This window comes from Pristiophorus japonicus, chromosome 20 (assembly GCF_044704955.1).
Source record: "Pristiophorus japonicus isolate sPriJap1 chromosome 20, sPriJap1.hap1, whole genome shotgun sequence".
Classification (NCBI taxonomy): Eukaryota; Metazoa; Chordata; class Chondrichthyes; family Pristiophoridae; genus Pristiophorus; species Pristiophorus japonicus.
The window spans coordinates 11269780-11287534 of NC_091996.1; the positions used below are offsets into that span (position 1 = coordinate 11269780).

General features: G+C 48.3%; 1 protein-coding gene across 1 annotated transcript in view; it reads right to left on the reverse strand.

The window, feature by feature from the left end:
* Positions 1-16645: 16645 nt before the first annotated feature.
* The window catches only part of LOC139233085 (xenotropic and polytropic retrovirus receptor 1 homolog), a 133884-nt gene continuing 132774 nt past the window's right edge, over positions 16646-17755 (reverse strand). Inside the window, exon 15 of the mRNA XM_070863604.1 lies at positions 16646-16913. Within this exon, the coding sequence (XP_070719705.1) occupies positions 16646-16913 (268 nt within the window). The remainder of the gene's footprint in view (positions 16914-17755) is intronic.

A 17755-nucleotide genomic window follows, 5' to 3' on the forward strand; every position in this document is an offset into this window, starting at 1 on the left:
AAAGGGTATACACATTAAACGGTAGGCCATTTAGAAGTGCAGATGAACAAAGGCACCTTGAAATGCTTGTTTACAGATCCCCAAAAGGAGCAGGACAGTTGGTTAAGAAGGCTTATGGAATGCTTGCTTTTATTAGCCAAGGCATAGAATACAAGAGCAGGGAGGTTATGCTTAAATTGTATAATACTCTGGTTAAGCCAAAGCTGGAGTACTGCATGCAGTTCTTGTCGCCGTATTATAGGAAGGACGTGATTGCACTGGAAAGAGTGCAGGGGAGATTTACGAGGATGCGGCCTGAAATAGAGAATCTTAGCTATGAGGACTGATTGGATAGGCTGGGTTTGTTCTCCTTGGAACAGAGGAGGCTGAGAGGAGATCTCATTGAGGTGTATAAAATTTTGAAGGGCCTGGATATAGTGGATAGCAAGGGCCTAGTTCCCTTGGTGGAGGGGTCAATTATGAGGGGGCATAGTTTTAAAGTGGTTGGTGGAAGGATTTGAGGGGAAGCTTCTTCACGCAGAGGGTTGTAGGGGCCTGGAACTCACTGCCTGGAAGAGTGGTGGATGCAGAAACCCTCACCACATTTAAAGGGTGCTTGGATGGGCACTTGAAGTGCCGTAACCTGCAGGGTTACCGATCTAGAACTGGTTAGTGGGATTAGACTGGATATCCTCTTGTTGGCTGGTGCAGATACGATGGTAAGTACTTCTGTGAATCAAATACGGCCAGAGTGAACTCCTGGACCAGTTTCGATCGCCTTGATGGGTCGGAGAGGAATTTTCCCAGATTTTTTCCCCCAATTGGCCAAGGTTTTTTAATCTCTTTTTTTTGCCTCTCTCAGGAGATCGCATAGCTCTGGGTGGGGTGGAGTGTAAAATGTGCGATTCATGGGGTATCGCAGTTGTGTGGGGCAGACTGGTTCGGCTGGATGCTCTTTGCCTTTCCGCCGTTGTTCATAGGTTTATATGTAACCTTCAGGGCTGCTGACCGAGGGCTGTGTGGCTCTAGTGAGAAGGAGGAACTGAAGGAAATCCTTATTAATCAGGAAATTGTGTTGGGGAAATTGATGGGATTGAAGGCCGCTAATTCCCCAGGGCCTGATAGTCTGCATCCCAGAGTATTTAAGGAAGTGGCTCTAGAAATAATGGACGCATTGGTGATCATTTTCCAACATTCTATAGACTCTGGATCAGTTCCTATGGATTGGAAGGTAGCTAATGTAACCCCACTTTTTAAAAAAGGAGGGAGAGAGAAAACAGGGAATTATAGACCGGTTAGCCTGACATCTGTAGTGGGGAAAATGCTGGAATCAATTATTAAAGATGTAATAGCAGTGCATTTGGAAAGCAGTGACAGGATCGGTCCAAGTCAGCATGGATTTATGAAAGGGTTGACAAATCTTCTAGAATTTTTTGAGGATGTAACTAGTAGAGTGGACAAGGGAGAACCAGTGGATGTGGTGTATTTGGACTTTCAAAAGGCTTTCGACAAGGTCCCACACAAGAGATTAGTGTGCAAAATTAAAGCACATGGTATTGGGAGTAATGTATTGATGTGGATAGAGAACTGGTTGGCAGACAGGAAGCAAAAAGTAGGAATAAACGGGTCCTTTTTAGAATGGCAGGCAGTGACTAGTGGGGTACCGCAAGGTTCAGTGCTGGGACCCCAGCTATTTACAATATACATTAATGATTTGGACAAAGGAATTGAATGTAATATCTCCAAGTTTGCAGATGACACTAAGCTGGGTGGCAGTGTGAGCTGTGAGGAGGATGCAGGGTGACTTGGACAGGTTAGGTGAGTGGGCAAATGCATGGCAGATGCAGTATAATGTGGATAAATGTGAGGTTATCCGATTTGGTGGCAAAAACAGGGAGGCAGAATATTATCCGAATGGTGACAGATTAGGAAAAGGGGAGGTGCAACGAGACCTGGGTGTCATGGTACATCAGTTATTGAAGGTTGGCATGCAGGTACAGCAGGCGGTGAAGAAGGCAAATGGCATGTTGGCCTTCATAGCGAGAGGATTTGAGTATAGGAGCAGGGAGGTCTTACTGCAGTTGTACAGGGCCTTGGCGAGGCCACACCTTGAATATTGCATACAGTTTTGGTCTCCTAATCTGAGGAAGGATGTTCTTGCTATTGAGGGAGTGCAGCGAAGGTTCACCAGACTGATTCCCGGGATGGCAAGACTGACATATGAAGAAAGACTGTATCAACTAGGCTTATATTCACTGGAATTTAGAAGAATGAGAGGGGACCTCATAGAAACATAAAATTCTGACGGGATTGGACAGGTTAGATGCAGGAAGAATGTTCCCGATGTTGGGGAAGTCCAGAACCAAGGGTCACAGTCTAAGGATAAGGGGTAAGCCATTTAGGACCGAGATGAGAAGAAACTTCTTCACCCAGAGAGTGGTGAACCTGTGGAATTCTCTACCACAGAAAGTTGTTGAGACCAGTTTGTTAGATATATTCAAAAGGGAGTTAGATGTGGCCCTTATGGCTAAAAGGATCAATGGGTATGGAGAAATGGCAGGAATGGGGTACTGAAGTTGCATGATCAGCCATGATTATATTGAATGGCGGTGCAGGCTCAAATGGCCTACTCCTATTTTCTGTTTTTCAGCCGGCGTGGACATGATGGGCCAAAATGGCCTCCTTCTGTGCTGTAGATTTTTATGTTCTATGTTCTGTGTCCACCACAGAGGGCAGATGGGACTTTGGTTTAACGTCTCATCTGAAAGACAGCACCTCCGACAGCACTCCCTCAGCACTGCACTGGAGTGTCCGTCCGGATTTTTGTGCTCAAGTCCCTGTAGTTTGATTTGAACCCACAACCTTCTGACTCCGAGGTGAGTGCGCTGCCCACTGAGCCAGTAAGCACCTAAGTATGATGTATAAGAGTGCCCACAGAGAGTGTGTGTGAGGGGTAGGCTAGTTGTGATATCAAACTCCTAAGTTTCTGGGTTGAAAACCGAATACAATGGGGGCCAGCTTTTGCTGCAAAAATAACGTGGTGTTCAGGATGCCTGCCATTATCAATGTGCAAATCAGCCAGCAAGTTCAAGGGATTAAGAGGTACGGTGAGAGTTGTGAATCTCCAGAACTGGCTGGTAGGTTTACGTCTCTCCGCGATTAGCTTCGCACAGTTGGCATCTCGCCCTGAGCCTCCCCATTAATTGTAAGAACTTGCTGGATTTTGACATTGATTGTCCATTAAACTCGCCGCAGAAAGTTAAGCCTGGCAATTAAGTACCTTTTTAACCATGTGATAATTGTTGATATTTATCCCTCAATCAACACAACCAAAACTGATGATCCGGTCATTATCACATTGCTGTTTGTGGGAGCTTGCTGTGCACAAATTGGCTGCCGCGTTTTCCCACATTACAACAGTGATTACACTCCAAAAGTACTTCATTGGCTGTAAAGCGCTTTGAGACGTCCGGCGGTCATGAAAGGCGCTATATAAATGCAAGTCTTTCTTTTTTATTAATGCAGCCCCAATCAACCCCTCTGGCCCGGATTGGGAACAGTTTAAACTGTTTAATCTTGTTTCTGTATGCAGGCAATTATTAAGAGATTTTAAAAATGTCAAATTCAAAATGTTATCTTTATTCCTTCTTTTCCTTTTATGTCTCTTTTTTTCTCTTTCTCTCTCTTTTTCTCTCTCTTTTAATCCAATTTTTCTTTCCCTCTCTCTTTCTCTTTCTGCAGCTGATTCAACTCTAATTCACACGATTTTCTTCTCCGTCGTTCCTCTGTTTCTTTCTCGGCCCTTAAATCTCATTGGCAATGTTCCCTTTAAGTTGCGTGGCCATGCAGCGCTCTGGAGGTCCCGCTCAGCCGGTGAGCTGGCTATTAAATTGAAAAGAGCTGCACACGTGCAGAATTTTGTATCATAGAAAATTACGACACAGAAGGAGGCCATTCGGCCCATCGTGTCCGTGCGGTCGAAAAAGAGCTACCCAGCCTAATCCCAACCACCAGCGCTGGGTCCGTAGCCCTGCAGGTTATGGCTCTTTAAGTGCACATCCAAGTACCTTTTACCTGTGATGAGTGTTTCTGCCTCTACCGCCCTTTCAGGCAGTGAGTTCCAGACTCCCACCACCCTCTGGGGGAAGAAATGTTTCCTCATCTCCCCTCTAATCCTTCGACCAATTGCAGGCAACTGTCGATTATCCGGGGCCCTCGGGGATCGGGCTATTCCGGGTAAACTATTTTGCCGCTAGGGCGAGTGCACGTACTTGCCGAGAATGTTTGGGTCCCAAATTTATACAGTACTTTGATGCTTTTCTGCTTCTGTGCACTCCAGGATGGGATTGTCCACCTATTCATTTTAATATAAAGTGAAGAGATCCATGTTATACTATGTCTACTTTAAAAAAAAAAAATGGCCAGTCTAAAGGCTTCAACCGCTGGAGGTCGAATGAGACTCGGCTTTACTTACTCCCGAGACGGCACCCTCAGTGATACTCCAGACTGCACAAGAGCACATTCGCCAAGATCAGAAAACGGAAAGACGGCAGGGAAGGGAGGAAGAGTTAGATAAATCTTTTGCCCCGCTGAACTTGCTTCCAGTGTGATGATCGGGACAATGCCCTAAAAGAGTGGGATTGGGAGCAATGCCTTCGATCTGATAACATAATAGTATGAGCGGACAGACTGTCCAGGTCCGAGTTAATTTGATTGCTCTACAAGGATTCCTTTAAGGTCGAGACAACATTAAACTTTATAATAAAATAAAGCCCTTCCTCTGTGTGTAGTGATAATGCTGTGTGTCAGTGCAGGACTGTGTGCAGCTGTACCCGGGACAGAATCACAGGTTTTAAAAGTGCTGTTGTAGCGGGTTGTCTGTTAGATCCGTGTGTGGAGTTGCCTGTACTTTAAATCTATGCCCGCTGGTTATTGACCCCTCTACTAAGGAAAATAGGTCATATGGCCCCCTGAGCCTGCTCCACCATTCAATAAGATCATGGCTGATCTGGTATTCCTAGGTGGTCTCCCATCCAAGTACTAACCAGGCCTGACTCTGTTTAGCTTCCAAGATCAGGTGTTTTCAGATTAGTGTGGCCACTTTCTACTACACCTAACACTTAAGGTCCTTCCTATCCACTCTATCTAGGCTCCCTCATATTTTTATACTCCTCAATTAAATCTCCCCTCAGCCTCCTCTGTTCCAAGGAAAACAACCCCAGCCTATCCAAGCTTTCCTCATAGCTAAAGTTTTCCAGTCCTGGCACCATTCTCGCAAATCTCCTCTGCACCCTTTCTAGAGCAATGGGCCAGTCAGTCCGTTAAAGTGGCCACGCAGCCCAAAGAGATAATTCGAGGGAGCGTCGCTCATCGGTTGAGGAGGTAGACTGTTGGCCCCACCATTCACCGAGGTCCCAGACGACCCACTGCCCTCGCTGTGCAGTTATCTGGCACCAAGCTCATGGTCTACAGGGCTGTATTAAAACCGCCCTCCTGTATGGCTCAGAGACGTGCACCATGTACAGCAGACACCTCAAATCGCTGGAGAAATACCACCAACGATGTCTCCGTAAAATCCTGCAAATCCCCTGGGAGGGTAGATGCACCAACATCAGTGTTTCTCGCTCAGTCCAACATCCCCAGCATCGAAGCACTGACCACACTCGACCAGCTCCGTTGGGTGGACCACATTGTCCGCATGCCCGATACAAGACTCCTAAAGCAAGCGCTCTACTTGGAACTCCTACAGGGCAGGCGATGCCCAGGTGGGCAGAGGAAATGTTTCAAGGACACCCTCAAAACCTCCTTGATAAAGTGCAACATCCCCACCGACACCTGGGAGTCCCTGGCCAAAGACCGCCCTAAGTGGAGGAAGAGCATCCGGGAGGGCACTGAGCACCTCGAGTCTCGTCGCCGAGAGATGCAGAAATCAAGCGCAGGCAATGGAAGGAGCGTGCGGCAAACCAGACTCCCCACCCACCCTTTCCCTCAACCACTGTCTGTCCCACCTGTGACAGAGACTGTAGTTCCCGTATTGGACAGTACAGTCACCTGAGAACTCACTTTTAGAGTGGAAGCAAGTCTTCCTCGATTTCGAGGGACTGCCTATGATGATGAGCAGCTCGCACTTCCAGCAAGTTACGGCGCAAGCATCTGCGAGCTGACGGGTGCGGAAAATAACCTAACTCACGGGACACCCCGCGAGATACCATCCCCCACCCACCCTCAGCAAAATCCGGCCCAATATCACTTCAGGAAAGCTGTGCAGTCAGCTGCAAAACCAGCAAATGAATCTCCTGGACAGAATAACCACTGCCGCAGGTTTATGTCGAAGAAATTTAATATTGTTCAAAGCAATCACAAAACAGAAAACAGTGCACAAAAAAAACTTTATATACAAGAGGATGAAAATCAAGAACTGCGGAGAGTCTCCCTTAGCCATCTATTATAAAACGTCATTTTCACTGGAAGGTTATGTACACGATTAAACCTGAAAAATATTTTGAATTATATACACTCGAATTTATTTACATGTCATTCTGCCTTCCAGTGTCATGTGCAGTGAGCTTAGTTTCATTCTCCTGCCAGATGGTATTCGAGTCCCATGAAATGTTTCTCGATTGGCCGGCTTGGGTTGGCCCTCGAGGTCAGAGGTGGCCACTGCCAAGATGTCGGCGGAACCTCGTGCCTTCCATCCCAGCGGCCCCCTTGGTGGTGCTCAATTACTGATCCGTTCCACGGGTTCCCCCAGGGTTGGGACGCAAAGGGGGTCGCCCACAGAGTGGGGCGAGTGGATCCAAAAACCGCCCGTTACCAATATATTAAAACAACTGATTCTCCAGTAAAAGCACAGGGCCGATGGCCACCTACCTAGGGTTCAGGACGTAACTGGGGAGACGCTTTGTGCCACTACCCACACACGGCTAACTCTACAGGGCAGCAAGTGACCTGCGAAACTCCCCTTCCTCGACCTTCCAGTCAAGGTGTTTGAAGTGTAAAACAAGCCCGAGCCCAAGCAAGCATTTGCACACTCGTGTTATTTCAACATTAAATAATCCCAAACTGGGATTTTAACCATTTATTTCTTTAAGTGCGAGACTCCAGCCTGGGGTAGATTCAGTCCGTTCAATCATCCAAGGCCAGGACCGTTCCGTGCCATTTATTTGCCTCCTAAATGATCTTGGATTGTCACTTTTCTTTCCTGCCTACTCTAGCCATATATTTCCCTAACAGTGTCTGTCTACCCATATGGCTAGCACGCTCCAGCTCTTCTTGAGCCGTCTAGCTCTAGTATAGTCTGTTGGTCTGTCTGTCTACGTGTGGAATACTCTGTCTCTAATATATGTTTGTCTGTAGCAGTCTGAGCTTGATTCTAAACTGTCCAGCTGCCTACGACACGTGTGTATGTGCGCGTGTTGCTCTCTAACACTGACCATCTCTCTGGCTGTATCTCTTGATGTTTTGCTATCCTAATTATAACGAGATTACTATTACCCGATTTTGTATTGTGTACTTAATAAGCACTTTTGATCTGGGACCCTTTAATTCCATTGACATTAACGTTCCAGGCTGGCAATTTACAAACACAACTGATGATGTCGGTACTCCAACAAAATTGATTGGACAAGGATTCACACCCACAACTCCCCACACAAGTTTCTGATCTCACTTGTGCTACCTGTGATGTATCCTTTACGACATCACTGACAAACACACGACACGAGATGGCTCCAAGAGAAACTGTCACCATGTGACTTTGCCACGTGATCCCCTTTTATTGTATTTACATCAGTGTTTGCAATACCACAATGGTCCACTAGGTGGAGCTCTATCACACTACCAAAAGTTGAGGTGTGGGCGGGGAGGGAGTAGGGTAGAGGATCGGGGCGAGGCGCTGAGCAAGAGGCCAGGCACCCATCCCACAGTGTAGGACAATCTGAGGGTGAACGAGATAGGGTCAGAAGCCTGGGACTGGAGCAAGTCCCTCACTGTTACAATCTGGGAGCTGACATGTGGACCCAGGAGACAGACAGACAGCAAGAAAACCTTTGAAAAGAACTATCACTTTTCAACAAAAAAAAGTACTTTGTTTTACAAACGTGTGAAATTTCTCTGAAGTCGGTCGCTTCAGGATCTTTGTCATTGAACAGTTTTCACTTTGCCCAGTTGAGCTTTGGGGTGTGCAAATACAACCCCACGTCTTCTATCAGCTCTTGAAGGGAACCTAGTTCACCTCTTTGTAGCATCGCCCTCCGTCTCTTCAATATACACTTTAGTTTCCAAGCTTTTGACCCTGAAGGAGACACAAGTAACATTTACTGCAAAGAAATACATTTTCTTTAAGGAAAGACCTGCGTTCATATAAGTACTGACTCACATCTCTTGGGAGCATCTCGCAGTGTTTCACGCACAGTGAACTGGAGAAACTTTTTCACTCGGAGGGTATGTGAATCTTTGGAATTGTCTGCCCCTAAGAACATAAGAACATAAGAAATAGGAGCAGGAGCAGGCCATGCGGCCCCTCAAGCCTGCTCTGACATTTAATATGATCAGGGCTGATCCGATCATGGACTCGGGTCCACTTCCCATAACCCCTTATTCCCTTATCGGTTAAGAAACTGTCTATTTCTGTCTTTACATTTATTCACTGTCCCAGCTTCCACAGCTCTCTGAGGCAGCGAATTCCACAGATTTATAACCCTCAGAGAAGTAATCCCTCCTCATCTCAGTTTTAAATGGGTGACCCCTTATTCTAAGATTATGCCCCTAGTTCTAGTCTCCCCTATCATGGCTGATCCAATCCAGAGTGGAAACATCCTCTCTGCATTCACCTTGTCGAGCCCCCTCATAATCTTATGCGTTTTGATAAGATCACCTCTCATTCTTCTGAATTCCAATGAGTATAGGCCCAACCTCCTCAACCTTTCCTCATATCAACCCCCTCATCTCCGGAATCAACCTAGTGAACCTTCTCTGAACTGCCTCCAAAGCAAGTATAGTCTTTCTTAAAAATGGAAACCAAAATTGTGTGCAGTATTCCAGGTGTGGCCTCATCAATACCCTGTATAACTGGGCTGTGGAGGCTCAGTCTTTGAGTATATTCAAGACAGAGATCGATAGATTTTTGGATATTAAGGGAATCGAGGGATATGGGGAGAGTGCAGGGAAAGTGGAGTTGAGGTAGAAGATCAGCCGTGATCTCATTGAATGGCGGAGCAGGCTCGAGGGGCCGAATGGCCTTCTGCTCCTATCTCATGTTCTTGCGTTCTTATGAATTGCTTTGCTGTGCAGAGACTGTTATATAGCCAATTGTGGCTGTCATTTTGCCCACAGTAAGATCCGACAGACAGTTCATCCATCTTCCGCTGTGGGATCGTTTTAAGGTCCACCTGAATAGGCAGGTAGGACTTTGCAGATTCTCTGTGTGCTTGAGAAAATAACACGGTCTTCTGTGATGTGAAGGAGCCTTGATGAACTGTGCCTTCCAGACTGCTAATGCTGGAAATATATTGCTGTTGCTTCATCGTGGCCGGGTCAAAATCCTGGAACTCCCTCCCTAACAGCCCCGTGGGAGCACCTTCACCACAGGGACTGCAGCGGCTCACCACCACCTTCTCCAGGGCGACTCGGGATGGGCAATAAATGCCGGCCTCACTAGTGACGCCCACATCATGAGCATGAATAATAAAACGTGAAATCTGCCTTGCCTGAAAATTGGAAAGGATTCAGTGAAATACACTTGAGCTGCAAGTTATCAAAATGGAATTATCACAGATCCAAACTACAAAAACCCACTCTGAACAGAAATCAAAACACAGAAAAATCATAAGAAATAGGAGCAGGAGTAGGCCCCTTGTTACTATCCATGCACAGCTAACTCTACAGGGCAGCAGCTGACCTGCGAACTCCCCGTCAAGGTGTGTGAAGTGTAAAACAAGCCCGAGACCAAACAAGCATTTGTACACTCGTGTTATTTCAACATTAAATATTCCCAAACTGGGATTTTAACCATTTATTTCTATTAGTACGAGACTCCAGTCTGGAGTAGAATTCAATAAAATCATGGCCGACCTTTGACCTCAACTCCACTTTCCTGCACTCTCCTCTTATAGTAAAAGAAAGACTTGCATTTATATAGCGGCTTTCACGACCACCGGACATCCCAAAGCGCTTTACAGTCAATGAGGTACTTTCTGAAGTGCAGGCACTATCGTAATGTGGGGAAACGCGGCAGCCGATTTGCGCACAGCAAGCTCCCACAGACAGCAACGTGATAATGACCAAGATAAACTGTTTTTGTTATGTTGGGTTGAGGGATAAATATTGGTCAGGACACCGGGGAGAACTCCCCTGCTCTTGTGTGAGAGCACTTCTAAAAGTGCCAAGGGACCTTTTATGCCAAACTGAGAGAACAGATGGGGCCTCGGTTTAACGTCTCAATTGAAAGACTGCACCTCCGACAGTGCAGCACTCCCTCAGCACTGCACTGGAGTGTCAGCCTAGATTTTTATGCTCAAGTCTCATGGAGTGGGACTTGAACCCACGACCTTCTGACTCAGAGGCGAGGGTGCTACCAACTGAGACTGACATTCTATCCCTTAATTCCCTTAGAATCCAAAATCTATTGATCTTCGCCTTGAATATATTCAACGATTCAGCATCCACAGCCCTCTGGGGTAGAGATTGCAAAGAATCACAGCCCTCTAAGATTCGGCGAAAACATCGGTGTGAACTTTTGGGCTTAAGTTTTGAACTTTGCTGGGACATATTCACTGTACAGCAGAAAAGCTGACCTGCAGCAGGTCCAAATATGTTTAAGTTGAATACACATCAGCTGGGCGGGAATGAGAGTGGCTGAAAGCAGGAACAGCATGGTTCATTTGGGTGCCTTTTATCATGGATTGGGAACCCATCAGTGAGACATTAAGTAAAGCAGCCGAGGTTTCAGACCACCGAAAGACAAAGGAAAGCTATTTTGACCACAGACTCATCGGAGCCACCCATCAAGAGGCAGGCAAAGACTTGGTTTTTGCTTTTCAGTTGGACAGCCTCAGGCGGGAAGGAGCGTTGGATTTTTAGCAATCTTGCAGGTATAAGAGCGGCAGTTGGAAGCCATCTCTCTCTCTCTCTCTCTCTCTCTCTCCTACGCCTGCTTGCAACGCACAAGGACCGAGCACTCCATCCGGGACGGGGAGAAAAAACCCACCATCTACGAGCCAAGAGAGCCTTGCTACTTCGACTGGGAGGCTGATCTGGAGACTGGACTTAAATAGCACAGATTGGTACAGACCCAAAAGATGCGCCTCATCGGGTGAAGCAGCGAGTAAGCCAGAGGGGTAACTGGTGAGCATTTATCCCAGCCCATGGATCTTTAACACCACATAGTGTGAAAGGATGTCGTGTGTCCCAACCATGCTTTAGGGATTTTCAGGGGAGGTGTTTTAGACGTGCGTACTTTGCGTTAGGGGTCTATTTAGACAGGCCACACTGTGTATTGTACTGCATGTGTTTGTTTTACACACCAGGGTGTGTGTGGTTTTAGTGGGTGCAGATTTAACTTTAATAAAGCATTGCCGGTTGAGACCGAGGTATCTGTCCGTGACTCACTCGACTGTTCCATACAGTAATAATTCCTAGCGTTAGAATTATTGTAAAGTGGGGGCGCTTCAAAAACACCTAAGAGAAACCATTTACACCTCTGAGTGAAGAAATTCCTCCTCGTCTCAGTCCTAAATGGCCGACCCCTTATCCTGAGACTGTGATCCCTGGTTCTAGAAGCCCCAGCCAGGGGGAAACATCCTCCCTGCATCTACCCTGTCAAGCCCCTGAAGAGTAGCAGACCAAAAGCATTGAATTCTTATCCTTTTTCTTTTATAACCTGGTGTGATCCTATGAATTTACAAACTGCTAGATAAATAGAAAAACCTCAGGTGCCCGCAGAAACCGGCACAGTTAAAGCAGCTTCACAGTAGCCAAATGTCCCAAGGTGCTTTGGGAGAGGGGGAGGGGAATGGTGGACACCAGGCAGGAGAGAGTATTGGAGGGAGGTAACGTGGCAGTGTGAGCTGCAAGGAGGATTCTATGAGGCTGCAGGGTGACTTGGACAGGTTAGGTGAGTGGGCAAATGCATGGCAGATGAAGTATAATGTGGATAAATGTGAGGTTATCCACTTTGGTGGTAAAAACAGAGAGACAGACTATTATCTGAATGGTGACAGATTAGGAAAAGGGGAGGTGCAAAGAGACCTGGGTGTCATGGTACATCAGTCATTGAAGGTTGGCATGCAGGTACAGCAGGCGGTTAAGAAAGCAAATGGCATGTTGGCCTTCATAGCGAGGGGATTTGAGTACAAGGGCAGGGAGGTGTTGCTACAATTGTACAGGGCCTTGGTGAGGCCACACCTGGAGTATTGTGTACAGTTTTGGTCTCCTAACCTGAGGAAGGACATTCTTGCTATTGAGGGAGTGCAGCGAAGGTTCACCAGACTGATTCCCGGGATGGCGGGACTGACCTATCAAGAAAGACTGGATCAACTGGGCTTGTATTCACTGGAGTTCAGAAGAATGAGAGGGGACCTCATAGAAACGTTTAAAATTCTGACGGGGTTAGACAGGTTAGATGCAGGAAGAATGTTCCCAATGTTGGGGAAGTCCAGAACCAGGGGTCAAAGTCTAAGGATAAGGGGTAAGCCATTTAGGACCGAGATGAGGAGGAATTTCTTCACCCAGAGAGTGGTGAACCTGTGGAATTCTCTACCACAGAAAGTTGTTGAGGCCAATTCACTAAATATATTCAAAAAGGAGTTAGATGAAGTCCTTACTACTAGGGGGATCAAGGGGTATGGCGAGAAAGCAGGAATGGGGTACTGAAGTTGCATGTTCAGCCATGAACTCATTGAATGGCGGTGCAGGCTAGAAGGGCCGAATGGCCTACTCCTGTACCTATTTTCTATGTTTCTATGTTTCTAACACACAGTTGGAGAGGCAGGTTTCGAGCAGGTGGGGTGAGAGGTGACAAAATGGAGGCGGGGTGGGTTCGGGAGAAAATTCCAGCGGGCAAGGTGTAACGATGGCTGACGTCTCCTTGCTTCAAATCACTGCTCAAAGAGGCCGTGTAGCCACCCCTGAGAGAGAACTCCTCAGCAGGTCGGGCCATAAAAGAGCTGGAGTGGCGTACCACGACAACTTCCAGCGCGAGCTGCTCCATGAGTGCGACGGCTTCGAGGTGGGCGTCTGGGTGAGGTCATCAGGGCCCAGGTCGCTGTTTGGAGCATGGGCGGGGCCCAGATACAGCAGAGGAGCGGGAAGGACATGGCGGAGGTGCGATGAGGGACCCGTGGGTGATCGTGGCGGAGATGCGGCGAATGTTTGTGGCGGAGGAGCGGGAGAGATCGTGGCAGAGGTCCGGCGGATGTTTGTGGCAGAGGAGTGGGAGAGATCGTGGCAGAGGTCCGGCGAATGTTTGGTGGGGAGGTGCGGGAGAGATCGTGGCAGAGGTCCGGCGAATGTTTGTGGCGGAGGAGCGGGAGAAATCGTGGCAGAGGTCCGGCGAATGTTTGTGGCGGAGGAGCGGGAGAGATCGTGGCAGAGGTCCGGCGGATGTTTGTGGCAGAGGAGTGGGAGAGATCGTGGCAGAGGTGCGGCGAATGTTTGTGGCGGAGAAGCGGGAGAGATCGTGGCGGAGGTCCGGCGAATAAGGGTGCGGGGCCCAGAAGAGGCACGGGCCCAGCCCACACCACGATATGTGTGCGCACTGGGTCCGTGCAGCAGAGCAGGTCTTTGGTCGTCCTGGTTAACCCTCGCCACTGGATAAAGGCCTAACTCTGTCAAGCCCGTGTGGTGGCTGGTGTGCAACGGTCACCACACGTTTTAAAAAAAAAAAAAATCCACGCACAGGCATCAATTGGAGTTCAGGACTGGAACATCGGGTCCTTCATTGAAAGATCTGTGAACCCATGTGGAAGCAAGTCATCCTCGCTCGAAGGTCCATTTAAGATGAGCTGGAGAAAGTGTCTTCGAAGATGTTTGGTTCCATTTTTAGTGGAAGATGCTGAAACTGCATTTGGTGCTCTTTCCACAAGGCAAGTTCAGGTGTACAGTACCCGCTTCCTGTCAGTGGGTGGCGGTGTCTGCAATTGGTGCAAAATGGCCAATGCACAAAGAACAGCACTGCCACCTACTGGTCAGAGCATTTCACACGCGTTTCTTTTTCATAATTTTAAAAAGGGATCATTATTTCTGTGTTGCTGAAGGGAGAGGGGAGTTCCGCTCGGTGATCCTTGACTGTTTGTAGAGCTGAGACCTCTGCCCATTTAGCACTGCGCCTCACTGTCCCGTGCTTTGCGGTTGGGGATCAGAGGCAGTCTGGGGACAGCCACTTTGTGCAGCTCTCCCGCCCCCTTCCCCACCGTGACATCTTAAAAAAAAAAATGACGGGCGTGAAAGGAGAAGCTGGTTCACGATGCCTGGAGCATCGTGATTAGTCACTTCCTAATACACCCTTCTCCCCCTCCCCAACAGCCGAGTATGCACCTGTGAGCATGCTCACAGGTTTGTGGAGCTGTTGAGTTGGGAGTGGCTTAGCCAGTCACGTGATGTTCACAAGACTCAATAAAACCCCAGCCAGTTGGGTTCGGGGGTCACCCACGATGAGGCAGGTGGTGATGAGCCTGGTGGATGAACTGGTAATGTGTAGTGTGATTGTTAAACCTTTGTTAATAAACCAACTAGTTCTTAATAGCAAAGTGTTGCTCTGAATTCTTAAGCAAAGAACCCACAAAGCAAATACATTGCAACAGGTAACATCCTGGGAGAGGCAAAAAAAAAAAAGAGAATAAAACGCAGAGTCAATAAGGGGGAAGTGGGGTCAGGTGGGAAACCCCTGACAAATTCCTCTCCGGTCCCCTCGGGCGATCAATACCAGCCCTGGCGATCACACGGACCCCATCATGAATGAAGGTTGTGGGCAGAACTTTGCAGTTACAATCTCGCCGTAATGGGGCCTTGCTGACCTCCCACTGGGAGCACTTCCCCTTTGCCCCGCATCGTTACCTCTGGTGTCCCCCCCCCCCCCCAAGGATCTATCCTTGGCCCCCTCCTATTTCTCATCTACAAGCTGCCCCTTGGTGACATCACGCAGTGTCAGCTTCCACATATACACTGATGACATCCAGCTCCACTTCATCACCACTTCTCTCGACCCCTGCACGGCCTCTAAATTGTCAGACTGCTTGTCCGACATCCAGTACTGGATGAGCTAGAAATGTTCTCCAATTAAATATTGGGAAGACCGAAGCCATTGTCTTTGGTCCTCGCCACAAACTCCGTTCCCTGGCCACTGACTCCATCCCTCTCCCTAGCATCTGTCTGAGGCTGAACCAGACTGTCGCAACCTTGGGAGTCATACTTGACCCTGAAATGACGTTTCTGCCAAATATCCGCAGCATCACTAAGGCCGCCTATTTCACCTCTGTAACGTTGCCCGCCTCCGCCCCTGCCTCAGCTCATCTGCTGCTGAAACCCTCATCCATGCCTTTGTTACTTCTCGACTTGACTACTCCAATGCACTCCTAGCTGGCCTCCCACATTCTACCCTACATAAAATTGAGGTCATCCAAAACTCGGCTGCCCGTGTCCTAACTCGCACCAAGTCCCGTTCACCCATCACCCCCTGTGCTCACTGACCTACATTGGCTCCTGGTTAAGCAACACCTCGATTTCAAAATTCTCATCCTTGTTTACAAATCCCTCCATGGCCTCGTCCCCTCCCTATCTCTGTAATCTCCACCAGCCTCACAACCCTCGAGATGTCTGCGCTCCTCAAATTCTGCCCTCTTGAGCATCCCTGATTATAATCGCTCAACCATCGGTGGCCGTGCCTTCTGTTGCCTGGGCCCCAAGCTCTGGAACTCCCTGCCTAAACCTCTCCGCCTCTCTAACTCTCTTTCCTCCTTTAAGACGCTCCTTAAAACCTACCTCTTTGACCCAGCTTTTGGTCACCTGCTGTAATTTCTTATGTGGCTCGGTGTCAAATTTATTTGTTTTGTCTTATAACACATCTGTGAAGCATCTTGGGATGTTTTACTATGTTAAAGGCGCTATATAAATACACGTTGTTGTTTGTTGTCCTTTGTTACTCTAGACTCGACTATTCCAGTGCTCTCCTGACTGGCCTCCCACCTTGCACTCTTCGTAAATTTGAGCACGTCCAAAACTCGGCTGCCTGTGTCCTAACACGCACCAAGTCCCATTCACCCACCACCCACTGTGCTCACTGATCTACATTAGCTCCCGATTCAGCAACACCTCGAATTCAAAACGCTCAACCTTGTTTACAAATCCCTCCATGACCTCGCCCCCCTCTCTCTCGCTCTCTCTCTGCATCCTCCTCCAGGGCCTACAACCCTCCCAGATGTCTGCGCTCCTCCAATTCTGCCCTCTTGAGCATTCCAGATTTTAATCGCTCAACCATTGGCGGCCGTGCCTTCAGCTGCCTGGGCCCCAAGCTCTGGAACTCCCTCCCTAAACCTCTCCGCCTCTCTCTCCCTCCTGCAAGATGCTCCCGAAAACCCACCTCTTCGACCAAACTTTCGGTTCACCTGTCCAAATATCTCCTTATGCGACTCGGTGTTTGATAATCGCCCCTGTGGGGTGCCGGTGGGATGTTTTACTGCATTAAAGGTGCTATATAAATGCAAGTTGCTGCTGTTGTTTCATAAACTGACCGTGACCGTTTGAAGGAGAAGCTGGTTTTCCGCTTGCCGTCTTTGACCTTTCCGCGATTCCTGACCCCTTCCTGCTGGTCCATCATCAGCAGCAGAGCGGCCTGATTGCCCCCGGTTACGGGCGCTATGGAGATGTCGCGGACGGCTCGGAACTGTCCGCAGTTGTTCAGGTGCTCGTTTTCCAGCCGGAAGAAGTTCCAGACAAAGCGCCTACAGGGAGAGATGTGTTTGATGATAAAAAGATCAATAACCGCGGTAAGCGTGAACGCCGCGAAAAGCTACACGACAAATGAGCCGCAGTGGAATAACTCTGGGATAAATGTCTGCGGTTGAATCTCTCCTCCTTTCTCCTTCCCCCCCCCCTCCAGTGTCAGCTGTGGCTCAGTGGGCAGCACTCTTGCCTCTGAGTCAGAAGGTTGTGGGTTCAATTCCCACTCCAGGGGCTTGAGCACTAAAAATCCAGGCTGACACTCCCAGTGCAGTACTGAGGGAGTGCCGCACTGTCAGAGGTGCCGTCTTTCAGATGGAACTCCCTTCCTAAACCGAGGTCCCATCGGCCCTCTCAGATGGATGTAAAAGGTTCCACGGCACTTTTTCGAAGAAGAGCAGGGGAGTTATCCCCAGTGTCTCGGCCAATATTAATCCCTCAATCAACATAACAAAAAAAAAAAACAGATTTTCTGGTCATCATCACATTGCTGTTTGTGGGAGCTTGCTATGCGCATACTGACTGCCACGTTTCCCACATTACAACAGTGACGACACTTCAATAAGCACATCATTGGCTGTAAAGCGTCTTGAGATGTCCGTTGGTCATGAAAGGCGCTATATAAATGCAAGTCTTTTTTTCCCCCCACCACTGATTCCCGCATGTCTTTATTAATTGCCTATAGGGACAGCACAAGTCCTGGCCAGAGTGGAGGGGATTGGGTCATTCCCCCGTCAATCATGCCTGGAGCCCACACTGCTGTCAGTGACTGGGATTGATTTTACCCACAGAATTTGTGTTGTGTAACTGACCCCCACTCACTGTATTGTACTGAGGAAATCAC